Consider the following 14,081-nt stretch of genomic DNA (forward strand, 5'->3'; position numbering starts at 1 on the left):
ATATTGTGGTCACAAGATGAAAACAGCAAGGCTAGTTTCGGAATCATGGCTTTTGAACTCATTGGCTTTCAATGATGAGGGAAGTGATAAAAGGAGTCAAGAAAATTTCAGGTAGACTAGCAAATAGGTAATTAAATAAGACAAGCAATAGAGAAGAGTAGGGTAGTCTGAGAAAAAGGCCATTGCCTTGAGATCCTTATACCATGTTCTAATAATAGCCTAAAAAAATAGAATTTGGGACCACTGTTGGACTGTGGAGGGCACAGGGCAGAGGAATTGACTGAGGAGTCAACACATTACAAATAATGGTGACAGATTAGGGGCTGAGAGTGAAGTTCTAGAGTTAATATTTTAAAACAGCATTCTTCCATTGTTTCTCATAACAATGTAGAATGTAGATAATGTAGAAGAATGGATTGTATCTGAGAGTGGGTATAAGTAAGAGCAAAGAGACAAAGAAGGGTGTGAATTCTCTAGATGGAATCAGAGTTAGGAGAGATACACCTTGGGTAGATTTGTCTCCTGCTCTGAGGTGAAGCAGGCCACAGACTAAGAGCCATACAGTGTCTGATACTTGTATTCCAGGAACTTTTAACATACGTACAGGCCACTCTCGTGCAAAGGAATGAGGCTTTATGCAGATAGGAACAGATCACACAGCCGGACCTAGAATTCTACAGTTGCACAAGGAATAAGGAAACCTTAACTCTTACTTAAAATGGAAATTAGGTACGTTTCCTTAAACCAGTGGACTAGTAGGAAGAAAGAATGTTTGAGAAGGAAAGGCTGTGTACTGTGTCGTCAAGCGCCTGTTGCAAGGAGATGAATAAAAGTGAATGGATTTCTCACCTTAGGCACTTGCTAGGTGTGGACCTTATGTGAGGTCCTGGGCCCCTTGCTGCGTGAGTTTCTCCACAGGCGAGTTGAAGTGGCCTCCCTTAGCTTCGCAAAGGTATTGCAAAGAATACAGAAGTATTTAGTGTAAAACCGTCTTTGTTCTTTCGGAAGGACGGGAGTTAGGAGCCCTGCACGGGAGAGCTTTGGGAAGTCAGCAGAACAAGTCATGCCATGGAGCAGAGCTGAGAAGGATAAACACATTGTCATGACCTGTCACAAGAAAGAAAAGAAAATGCCAACTAGGCACAGAAAGAAGCTGAAGCAGAGCCAGTGGCCCGCTAAAAAGGGCAGGCACCATAGACTGTTTTTGAAAAGATTACTAGACAGACAGATAATGAGCAGCGGACTGGTGGGAAACAGTGATGGGCTGGTTGGAGTGACTGTTGAGTCTGGAACATGCACTTACACAAGGAAAGAAGTGAAACTGGGAAGGTCTTAGGCGACAAGAAGGCTATAACAAAACTATTTCCCCTGGCGATGTGGCCTTGCCAGGCTGCGGCGGAAGAGGACCCAGGTAGTCCTGTTGAGACTTGATAAACTATGGGAAGATGGCAGAGGAGAGGAAGTTTCTCTTTCAATGAACCAGAGGAAGGGGATGAGGGGAAGAGGGAGATAGAGTGACACTGGGGGAACTGAGGGAGGGGGCTTCAATCGGTATATATAATGAATAAATTTTAAATAAAATAAAATAAAATGTTTAGCTGAAAAAAAATACTGAAAAGAATGTCAGGAGAAGGAAGAAACTGCAGAACTCAGTCTGGTCTATTGAAGAGAAACACAGTTTAGTCATGGATTAGAGAGAAGATGGAAGAATGAGAACATGAGGAGCACAGGACACAAGAAGGGCAAGGTCAGGAAAGGTGTGCTACCAGGAGGAGCAAAGAGAGGTGATCGGGACTGACAGGAATTTGGATTGGGATAATCATGAGCCACATGCCACAGCCATGAGATTTAGTTCATGATGCTGATGATATTTAAGGATTGGCATAGCAAAGCGATGTAAAGAAAGTCTGAAGTTGCTCTTTACCCACTGAGGTCCTCTATTTCAACATTGTAGAGACTTCTATAGGGAATCAGGTAGGGTTTTTTTTTTGTTGTTGTTGTTTTCTTTTTTTAATTTACTTTTTTATTTATTACAATTTATTCACTTTGTATCCCAGCTGTAGTCCCCTCTCTTGTCCCCTCCCAATCTCGCTCTCCCTCCCTCTTCTCCTCCCATGCCCCTCCCCAAGTCCACTGATAGAGGAGGTCCTCCTCCCCTTCCCTCTGACCCTAGCCTATCATGTCTCATCAGGACTGGCTTCATTGTCTTCCTCTGTGGCCTGGTAAGGCTGCTCCCCCCTCAGGGGAAGGTGATCAAAGAGCCAGCCACTGAGTTCATGTCAGAGACAACCCCAATCAGGTAGTTTTCAAGGGCTACTAATACAGAAATTTTGTCTCTATCTCTGTCTCTGCCTCTGCTCCTTCCCCTCCCTCATAGACGTGTGTGTGTGTGTGTGTGTTACAGGGGATTGAACCCAGAACCTTATGTATGCTAGTGCTTCAGTGATCCATATGTTTAGCCTCAGCTGTGAAATTTTTAACGGAACAATCAATACTTCCATTAACCCTGGAATCTCAGAATGAAGCATAGCTGACATATTGATAGAGAAGCTGCACAATGATTGGTTTAGAATGATTCCATAAAAGTGCATAACCAGTTTGCATTAATACATTAAATTATTGTAATCACTTCCCCAAATCACAAATGACTGTGTTACTCTTAAAAATTTTAGAAATCTTAATTTATGTAAAACTAAAAATTTAAAGATACTCAGGACTTCCTTACAAAGCAGAAAAGTTAACTGCATGTTGACATATTTCTTCATTCAGGATTTCAGTAAATATTCACCTAACCCCAAGTATGTGCCAGGCACTGTCAAATACATTGGGAAATACAGTGAAGGAAAAGGCAAACAAGCCCCAAGTTGAGAAAGCTCAGGCCTAGGGGGAAACAGAGACAGTCAGTATTATAAAAGCATATGTGTTACTTTCAGGTTGAAGTGAAGTTAGTAAGAATCAGAGTGGAAATCACCAGGTGTGAAGAGAAACAGCTGCTTCACATAAAGGTTCAAAACCACTGGTGACAAGGTGCTTTTAGCAGTGAGCTGATGTAAAGGAACCAGCTGCGTGAAGATTTGCAAATGAAGACAGTAAATGGATGAAGGATCATTTCAGTAGAAAGGGGAAAACAAGATCAGTGCCTGCCCTTCACTCTGATGAACCAGCCACAGGGCTCCCCTTTCTGACATGTTTTTCCAGTGTCAAGGGCTGTGTAGTGGTTAAGAACGGACTTTGGGAGTTGTGGATCCATCCCTGTGTAGAGCCCTTGGCTATGCGTGAGCAAGGCCCCAGGTTTGATTTCCAGCATTGCACAAAGCAGATAGTGACTATGGTTGCATTTGGATTCTGACCCCAAGGGCTGGAGAGATGGCTCAGCAGTTAAGTGCATTTGCTGACCTTCCAAAGGACCAGAGTTCAATTACCAGGCCCCAAAATGTGATTCAGAACCATCTCTAACTCCAGTTCTGGCAGATATGTTGCCCGTTTTTACCATAGACACCAGTAACGAAAGTGATGCATAAGTATGCAGTCAGAAAAAAATACTCAGATGTAGGAAGTAAAATGAAATGATTTAAAATAAAAAGAAGTCTGACCTCTCTAAGTCACTTGCCATGGGAAACTCCTGCATACCAGACTCATTCTGATATATCTTAAAACCTATCACACCATCACACTGTTGTAATAATACTAACTGCCTCACAGTGTTGCAAGGATTAAATGATGTCCTGGTCATAGGGAGATGCTAGCTTACCTAGGTATGTATCCAAAAGATGCTCAAGTACAAAACAAGGACATTTGCTCAACCATTCTTCATAGCAGCTTTATTCGTAATAGCCAGAACCTGGAAACAACCCAGATGTCCATCAACGGAGGAATGGGTACAGAAATTGTGGGACATTTACACAATGGAATACTACTCAGCAATTAAAAACAAGGAAATCATGAAATTTGCAGGCAAATGGTGTGATCTAGAAAAGATCATCCTGGGTGAGGTATCCCAGAAGGAGAAAGACACACTGTATATACTCACTTATAAGTAGGTACTAGGCCTATAAGATAGGATAAACATACTAAATTCTGTACACCTAAAGAAGCTAAACAAGAAAGAGGACCCAGGGTAAGATGTTCGATCGTCACTTAGAAAGACAAATGGGATGGACATTGGAAGTAGGAAAAAACAAGTAACAGGACAGGAGCTTACCACAGAGGGCCTCTGAAAGACTCTACCTAGCAGTGTATCAAAGCGGATGCTGAGCCTCATAATCAAATCTTGGGCAGAGTGCAGCGAATCATAGGAAAGAAGGGAGAGTTAGTATGACCTGGAGAGGACAGGAGCTCCACAAGGACCAAATATATCTGGGCACAGGAGTTTTTTCTGAGACTGATTCTCCAACCAAAGACCACGCATGGATATAACCTAGAACCCCTGCTGGGATGTAGCCCATGACAGCTCAGTATCTAAGTGGGCACCCTAGTAAGGGGAACAGGGACTGTTTCTGACATGAGCTGAGTGGCTGGCTCTTTGACCCGTACCCCAACTCCAGAGGGAGGAGTAGTCTTGCTAGGCCAGAGAGGAGGACATTGCAGCCAGTCCTGAAGAGACTTGATAAGCTAGGGTCAGATGGAAAGGGAGGAACACCTCCCCTATCAGTGGACTTAGAGAAGGGCAGGGAGGGTGGGATTGGGAGGGAATGAGGGAGGGGGCTACAGCTGGGATACAAAATTAATAAACTGTAACTAATTTAAAAAAATAAAAAATTTGATTAAAAAAAAGAAAATGCTGGATCTTTGCAAAGTGCTTCTTACATAACGTAACCCTGCTACCATCCCGCCCACCCCTTACCTGGGGAAATAAAGCCCTTGAGTTTTATTCCCTTCATGATTATTGTTGGTGCTGAATATGAAATAATTTAACCAACTCTATAGGAAGCGACTTGTTGCTATTTCTTCATGAGATCTACAGTAGTGGCAGGCTGGCTGTCAGCGAGGAAAGAACCTGTGGAACACACTGATTGCAACAGTTTTCAGGGGTGGCTGATTTTACAGGCTTTCCCACAGGGCTCCTTGAATATGAGTGAACGACATGCTGTGGACTGCTATGCAACCAGGTGAAGTTCTTTTTTCTTGCAGAAAAATTGTGCTTGGGGAGTCCCCTCTCACACATGCACACACTTTAGTTGCTGAAAGGTAAACATCTCTTATTTTACCACAGGAATATATATATTAAAAATAGACAAAAATCTTTTTGTTACTCCTAAATCGGAATTTTTTAAGTCCAATAAAAGTTGACATAATGTTTTGAGGCAACAATTATGCACAGAAAATATCTTTTAACATTTCTAATTTGCATTTCTAATTTCCAGTTTTGACTTAAAGTTCATGACATTAAAGGCTGCCTTAAGTATTATAACGTTTCTAGACAGAATATTCAAGATGTTCTATAGGAAAAAAAGTGAGGAAATAAATAAATATTTTAGTAAAGAATCTTAGAGTAGCTCAGAGCACATGGACATTGTTGAAGAGCATCTCGCTATACAATATGTCCTTGGGAAATAGTAGAGAAATGTCTCAAACTTAGCCTTTGCTTAAGACTTGAAGTTATGTGAATTTAAACTTATGTAAAGATTATTCACTACGAGTCCAATGAAATTATTAGGCAACCATGATTAACATTTATATTAGCTGGTTATTAGAAATCAGTGAAATGAAATGACTTTCATTTATTATGTATGTTGTATAAAAAAAGCAAACACAATGATCTACTTAATAAATAAATTAAATTTATTACATAAAATTTACACATGTACTCCTAAAGTCTAAAATGTGGATCTTTCTTTCTCTCTTTTTTTTTTCTTTCTTCATATTTTCTAAAACGGTATCTCACTCAGTCGAGCGGACTGCCCTTCGATTTACCGAGATCAGCCTGCCTCTGCCTTGTGAGTGCTGGGCTTAGAGATGTGTGCCACTGTGTCTAACTGAAATGTGAATTTTTTCATCGTTTAAACTTAATGATTCCTTTTTTTTTTTTTTTTTTTTTTGAGACAGGATTTCTTTGTATAACCTTGTCTATCCTGGACTCACTTTGTAGACCAGGCTGGCCTTGAAATCACCGAGATCCGCCTGCCTCTGCCTCCCCGAGTGCTGGGGTTACAGGTGTGCGGCATCGCGCAAATTTGAGGAGAGTCTGAGATTAATTGAATCAATTTGCTACCCTATCAAGATGCTGTAGCGAGGTCCACAGTAACTTCACTGAAGTCACAAAACTAAAATCAGAGCTTTTTCCACGACAGTGTGATTTTTCTAACTTTGCTCTTTCTTTTTGGTCTAACGGCAGCTCTATGACCTAAATTTTTCATGTCCATCACTGGCCAACAACGTTATACAGAACAGAAAAGCAGATCTTTGAGCTTCTGTTTTTATTTTTTTTAACATTATGTCTAATCATTGCTATAAATATTGATTCTTCTTATTATCTGTAACCAATGAAATATGTGTAAAACTATGCTTCTAATTTTAGAGTATTAAGATTAGAAAATCCCAAGTAAAAGCCCCACAGATTAGGTTTCCCCTGGGAAGCACAAAAGAGAGGCTTTCTGCCATACATATGTATTACCCCTAGCTCAGTAAACTCATTTTCTCTGGTGTGTGATCTTTATTCTTATTTCATTTTTTGTTTACAGAAAGACAGGCACAAAGCAGAAAGTGTGGATTTGTGTGGTGCACATATAGAATGGGCCAAGGAAAAATCAAGCAGAAAGAGCGTCTTTCAGGTAAGAATGCCACATGCGCTCAATTTATTCCGCTTTCCTCTAAATCTGAGCTCTCTTGGGTAATCAGAATAAGACTACCTTCCTGTGATGTTTTCGTGTCTATGAACTGCCTGTCTGGAGGTCATTATGGAAGACTGACTCTCCCTCCTCTTCCTTGTGGAATCGCGGGTTTATTTTGTGTTTTCCCCTCATGACCGGTTGCTATCTAAGCAGAAAGATGGATGTTTTGTGTCAATTAATTTACAGCAGCATCATTGCATTTTGTGACATATTTGATAGTTGTTTGGGCGCGCCAACCTAGAATGCTTTGCTTAAGTAGATTTAATGTAGTACTTTCAAACACACAGGAATTAAGACTCACTAATAATAAGCTATTCTAATTCGCTGCCACCCCTGCCTTCCAGTCATTAGCTACGTTTACTGGTGTAAGTAAGGACTCAGAGAGAGCAGAGCAGCTTGATGGGGCCGGTAGGGAGACAGGAGAGGGAGGTAGAAGAGCAACGAGACAGCACTATGTACATGGAAAAAGTTGTCAACGCGCAAATTTAATTAATAATAAATTTTAAATTGGATTCTTTTATATTGTCCACTTTTGGAAGAAAAAATTGCTATGATTGATCAACAATAACAGCCATATTTCACTGAGTGTAAAAAAAAACAATCCCACAAAATCCTTGAAAGACTGGAAATTGGAAACTTTGGTATTTCACATGTGATGCTGCCAATTCATGACTTGACAAGATTTTTATTTTAGTAATTATTTTAGATTATAAGATTGTCTTTTTCTACTTTAGGTGATATAGAATATTTACATTTTATTTTTTTCTTTACTTATTTTATGTATATGAATGCTCTAGTTGCATGTACATCTACATGCCAGAAGAGAGCATCAGAGCACAGTATAGATGGTTATGAGCCACATTTTGGTTGCTGGGAGTTGAACTCAGGACCTCTGGAAGAGTAGCCAACTGCTCTTAACTGCTGAGCCATCACTCCAGCCCCTAGAATTATTCCAGTTAGGGATGAAGGAAATATAATAATACATAATAATTAATATTAAATATTTTCTACAAGAATTCTACTCTTTAAGTAAAAGTCAGTTATTATGTAATAAAGTACATTCATAAAATATGTATAAGGACTTACAGAAGCATAGGTGACCTTTGATGCTTCTTCTTATATGAGGGGAAAAAGTTCACTTTCAGTATTTCCAGTACAGGTTACTTTCTCCAGACACTTATTTGGGCATATTAAAATAATTTGGGCCTATTCAGATTTAAAAAGAAAAAAAACTACACGTGTCCTAGAATAAACCATCTTTCTGTTTCTAGTTTTACTCTACTTAAATATAGAGATGTTTTTAACCAAAAAATTAAGTGAAAGGATAGATATAATTATCATCTGTCAACTAAAAATAAAATTTTAAAAAAGAAAGAGGAAGGAAGGAAGGAAGGAGGCAGGCAGGCAGGAAGGCATGCGTAGAGAGCAGTGATCTCAACCAAATGGTAGAGAATTTAGGATTTAGGGAATTAAGGTACAAATAACAGAATGAACTTTGTTTGCAAGTGGGAAGGTAAGGATCAGTAATAACCCTCTCCTCTTCTCCCTCCTGGTGCTATTCTGACACCAATAATAAAATATAAAGCTCATAACCCTAAGTCACTGACAATCTAACAGCCATTCTCAACCTGTGGGTCGAAGTCCCATCGGCAAACCTCTGTCCAAAAATATTTACATTACAATTCATAACAGTAGCAAAACCACCACTATAAGGTAGCAATAAAAATAAGGTTATGGTTGGGGTCACCAAAACATAAAGAACTGTTTTAAAGGGTCACGGCATTAGAAAGGCCGAGAATCACCAATCTAGAACATGATGTTGTGGATTTACGTGTATGGTGGGTTCCCCTGATTAATAAAATGATCAAAACTTAGGGAGGCTGTAAAAATTTAAGAACATGTTGTTTTTAGAATAGAACCTTTTATAAATTTGTGAGGTCAGTCTTTCTCCCTGTATCTCTTTAAAGTTTCAACTAGATCAAAAAATAAGACTGTTGCCAACTCTGTATGATGCACAAGTGATGATGTATATCATTCTTAACTTTTCAAAATATTGTTAATGCTCATCTTTTTATATTTTCCACTTGATATATATATTATATATGTATGTATGTATTTCTGAATTCAGGTTCTTCCAATGATATTGAAGTCTGTTTTCACTGTTTGAAAATTTAGTGGCTTGAAAATTCTTGTCATCTATTTTTGTTTGTAATACAGCAGTTCATGGGGCCTTGATCCTTCAATATTTGAGCAGACGATTGAGAGATGGTACTTATGCAGATAGATAGTATGATAGGTAATGATAGATAATAGGTGAAAAAATCTTGACAGTTTTGTATATAGAAATAGTTCACTATAAAGATATTGTGAATAGCAAAGTTAAAGGAAAATTCTGGTATCACTTTCTGCTCATCCATTTCAGATAAATCACCTGACTTTTTATGAGCTATATGTATCCGTAGAGTAGACCAGGACAGTCAGCTGTTTGAACAGAATAATGTAAATTACTTTTATAGTTCTGTTAACAAAAAAGCTTTGGAAGAATTTGCCAGACAACTAAGTCCAGATGACGTGCATCAATATTTGATTAGATACATTAGCTGGGCTAAGTCTCAAATGATCAGAATAAACATTATTATATCTCAAAAACATGGTATTAAGGCAGGGGTGGGTGTTTGAGTATGTGTAAGGGTTTCATTACCTACTGAATAATGAAACGTTTCTTCCTCACTGAAAAAGACCCTTCTAACTTCAGCTGAGGTACCACATCAAAAATAGTTTTAGGATTCCAAGTTTGAATTAGGCTTGATATTCAATCTCAGCCTATGAATTATAGATTACAGATAGCAAACGACTATTGAGATTTTTTAGTTCCAGAAGAATCAAAGAAGAGCAAAATTAGAAATAATTTAAAATTTGAAATCTGTCTTTAAAAAGTTGATGGATTGGCAATTATATACCACATAATTACCATGTCTGTAGAGAAGACAAACTTGAAATGAATAGGAAAACAAACAAAAATAGTGAGTGTCTGAGATATGCTGGAAGCATACATTTTTGATACAGAACAATGGAATCTTTTTCATTCACTGTTTGTACTATATAGACATATGACTTGTTCGTTTTCTGAATTTAACAAAAGGCAAGTTTTCTTCACAGACAAATGTCCATCAAACTCAGTGTTGATTCAGTCTTTTTTAAATAGTACATGCTAGCATCATAGTGACAGAATTATAGCGTTAGTATATAATACCTTTTGGTGAATCAAAATGATATTCATTTTCTCTGCCTACTTTGGAGCCAAAATCTTTGCACTAATTTTGTCTGATAGGCGTTGTTCAATTGCAAGTAACGTGTTAAAAAATACTGTTTTCTTCTGTGATACATTGTCTATGACAGGTAATCTAAGGTGTCAAAATGTGTATATAGTGTAAACAATATAAATAAGTGCACGTTTATATTGAATTATTTGATCTTTGGAAATGCAGTGAGCATTTACACACACACACACAGACACACACACACACACAAAGAAGGTTTGCAGTTATGAAAGGACTATACAGATGCTAACCTAAGTTAGTGAATGTCCATTGTTCTAACATTTGTTTAATCTACAAAAAGAGTAATTTCATGGACCATCACAAATCTGATATAGCTTGAGAACACGTTTAGCCTGTGAGCAATTTGGGATGAACTTTAGACAAATTTTCTTACTTAACTAAAAGCAATGCCAAGTCTTCATCAAGGAGAGCCTGGGCAAAAAGATTTATGCTCAAATCACATGTTTTAAACATTTCTGCTAAGTACTGGTTTGCTCTTTGGTGTTTAGCCTGAAATTTAAAGCACCAAGGATTAAAAGGATTACAACATAATCTTAAATAATCCCAAATGTCATTTATGGAGAGATAGTTATAATAACTAAATAAAATCCCACTAAAGGGTGACAGTACTGTCAGACAGCATCCAACTCACAAGAGGAGCTACTATCTGCTCTTTTATCACTGGTCACATTAGGCATTTATATCGCCTTACATCAGGAAGTTTAGCTGATGACTTATTTGCAAAATCAGTTATAAGAACACAGAATGGGGGGAAGCTATTAAGACTCTTCTTGTTTCAAAGTTGAAGGAAAAATTTCACTTAAGTTCTTTTCCTTCCTTTGAGTTGGAGGATCTCTGGATACTGTCTTTGGAAGTCTGGGGTAGGGAATTCATGACACGCTGTCAAACAAAGGCTACAACACCAGCCTACTCCCAGTCCCCAAGGATATCACTGTTAAAAAGGAGAAAGAGCCCGGCATGGTGGATTACACTTTTAATGTCATCCCTTGATCTGCAGAGGCAAGTGATCTCTGTGAGTTTGTGGCCAGCCTGGTCTACATCGCAAGTCCAAGGACACCAAAGCAATATAGAAATCTTGTCTCAAAAAACAAACAAAGACAAAAGCCAAACTGAAGACAAAGCAATGTTATTTCCATTCCATTAAATGGAAATCATTTATCATGTTACTCGTGTGATTTTTTTTTCCTGTCATGTAAAGCAGTTTTAGATGTAAGACCAGAAATTAATAAGGAAGTAAACTAAATATATAAATTTAAACAGACTAGAAATTTTTTCAACTACTGTGGTTATTGAGCCAGGAGACTGGGACTGTTCTAGCACATCAGATTGTTAGGGGCTAGACCTGGATACATTTAGTATAAGAAACAAAAAAGAAAATAGTTTGGAAATTTTATCTGCAAGATAAATAAGGCTTATGTTACAAGATTCCCAAAGTATAACTGAAATGAAGTACAGGATACAGTTTAGTTCTTTTCTCAGTAGGGAATAATATAGTAACTAATTATTTAAGATAATGAATCATCTGTTTTCTGAAGACATAGCCTCCTCAGACCTAGTGTTTTATAAACAAATTTTATAAAATTTTGCTGTTGAGTTTATTGGGTTTCTATAAAAATACAATAAATAGAAATCCAATAAATTTTACACTCATTAAGTTGTAAAAGCCAACCAGTTAAGACACAATGAGAAGGGCTATGCTCGTTGTCTATTTGTAAGACACGGAACATGGGGATGGCTTAGGGAGATGAATGCCACCTTACCCCCATCAGCAGTTGTTCAGAGTATAAATAGTCTTTAAATGTCTAGGATTTGACTTTTATATGAAAACACATCTGCAGAGAGGTTCCCTGTGTTGTACAAGGAAAGTGAATTTGGAGTAGGTTTAGCATTTAATTACTCAGGTTACCTTTCTGACTCCGGGTAAACTCCTCTGGCTATACTGTATATTAAATAGATTCATGTAATATTTTCCATGAAAAAGCATTACAACGAAACATAATTTGATTGCTCGTCCTGATCTGACATGTTTTCGTACTACTTACATTTATTAATATGGAGATAATTTAATAACATCCTGGAAAATGCTACTTTAAGCCAAAAGGAAAGCTACTTGTATTTTGCTTTTATACATTTCTTATGTCAAGAAAGGTAGTTTAGGATAAATCTGAGCCTTTACCAATTTTCCCTTTCATTCTGCAAAGTATACAGTTAGACTAAAGGCAGAGGGGAGAGTCTTCACATTTATAAAGGCATTAATTTGAAGTAGGCTGGTTTCACTTGGCAGAGTTACTCACAGTACCCTAAAAGTCATGGAATCAAAACAAGCCAGGGTAAAGAGAAGCCTCTTCATCTAACACAGCTTCTGTTTACTTGATGGCTTGCCCTCCACCATTTCATCTGCCTACTGGTCACGCGTCCATCCTGCAGAGGAACAGGGGAAAGACAAGGGAGTCTAGGAAACCTGGGTGTTTTCTAGTTGATCCTTGTAGAGACCCAGGTTGGAGATTCCTTCTCCCACAGCAGTGTATTATAGCAAGATAGGATAAGACTCTAACCCCTCCCCCTCCTGCCTCCTTTCTGTGCTAAGAATGAAGAGATCCTGTGGGGGTACTTTAAATCAACTACAAAAGGATAGCTTTAATACAAATACAGATGGTCATCATTCCTTACTTTTTTCTCTTAACCAAATCATCTCACAACATTCTGCAGGAAACTTGTGAATTTCAGAAGAATCTCGATGAGTGAGACTCACATTAGCAAAGTGCACCTAATTTTGGGATACTTCAGCTTATATATATATATATATATATATATATATATATATATATATATATATTGCTGTTTTTATTTGTTTGTTTGTTTATTTATTATATTTTCTTAGGTTTTAAAATTTTTTTATTAATTACAATTTATTTGCTTTGTATCATAGTTGTAGCTCCTTCCTTCAGCCCCTCCCAATCCTGCCTTCTTCTCCTCCCTTGCCCCTCCCCCAGTCAACTGATAGCAGCTGTCCTCCTCCCCTTCCATCTGACCCTAGCTTATCGGGTCTCATCAGGACTTGATGCAATGTCTTCCTCTGTGGCCTGGTAGATACTTCAGCTTTTATGCTTAGCTCAGTTGCTAAGGATTTAATATGCCAAATGAAAAGGATTTACATTATTGTTACATTTATTATTACATTTATTGTTCGCACAGTTAACATGTTAACTTATATACATATTCCCCTAGAATTTTCTATAGAGCTCTGAACTGCGATTTGTAGAGACAAGTTCAGTAGCAATGTCCCCAAATAAAAGAGAGGCAAGGGACGCTTTCTGTTCCCCTTCTAAAGTGTGAAAGAAATACTTTGTCTCAGTGGAAGGAAACAATGTGATTATTATATAAATGTTGGCTTCAGTGTGTCGGTGAGATCATACTGGAAAACAACTAATTTTGGAATTAAGGCTTACACACACATATAAACACACATATGACTATGAAAAAGAGATCCTGCACTCAAGGGGAAAAAATTGTATTCAAATCTTGATGAAACCAAAAACCCATTAGTTCTGACTAGTAAGGAGAGTTAGAAACAGGGAGATAGGTCGAAGCACACCAATAAGATGAGGGCCGTACCCATCTCTTTAGACCATCCCAGCCCATCCCTTCAGAGCAAATCACTGGGAAACACTAGCTTTTTTGCTGATGGAATTTTGAGGAAAAGAATAAAGGTCTTTTAACCTAAATTCTTGGAATTAAGATATGAAAGTCAACTATGTGGTCAGAGAAAAGACTATCAAATTTATCCTACCCGGGTGATTCTGTGAAGGTCCAGATTATAAATCTCAGACTAGGGATATTTCTCTTTGCACATTTCACTCACTCACTGAAGCTACTGAAGGGCCGCTGCTAGCGCACTTCACTTTTATCT

The 14,081-nt window shown here is 38.0% G+C and overlaps 1 protein-coding gene across 6 annotated transcripts in view; it reads left to right on the forward strand.

Moving 5' to 3' along the window:
* The window catches only part of Arhgap15 (Rho GTPase activating protein 15), a 601,987-nt gene that overhangs the window by 116,813 nt on the left and 471,093 nt on the right, over window positions 1-14,081 (forward strand). For all 6 annotated transcript variants that reach the window (XM_060390096.1, XM_060390097.1, XM_060390098.1 and 3 more), the window contains one exon: window positions 6,681-6,770. In XM_060390096.1, coding sequence (XP_060246079.1) covers window positions 6,681-6,770 — 90 coding nt within the window. The remainder of the gene's footprint in view (window positions 1-6,680; window positions 6,771-14,081) is intronic.

This window comes from Meriones unguiculatus, chromosome 8 (assembly GCF_030254825.1).
Source record: "Meriones unguiculatus strain TT.TT164.6M chromosome 8, Bangor_MerUng_6.1, whole genome shotgun sequence".
In the NCBI taxonomy this organism is placed as follows: Eukaryota; Metazoa; Chordata; class Mammalia; order Rodentia; family Muridae; genus Meriones; species Meriones unguiculatus.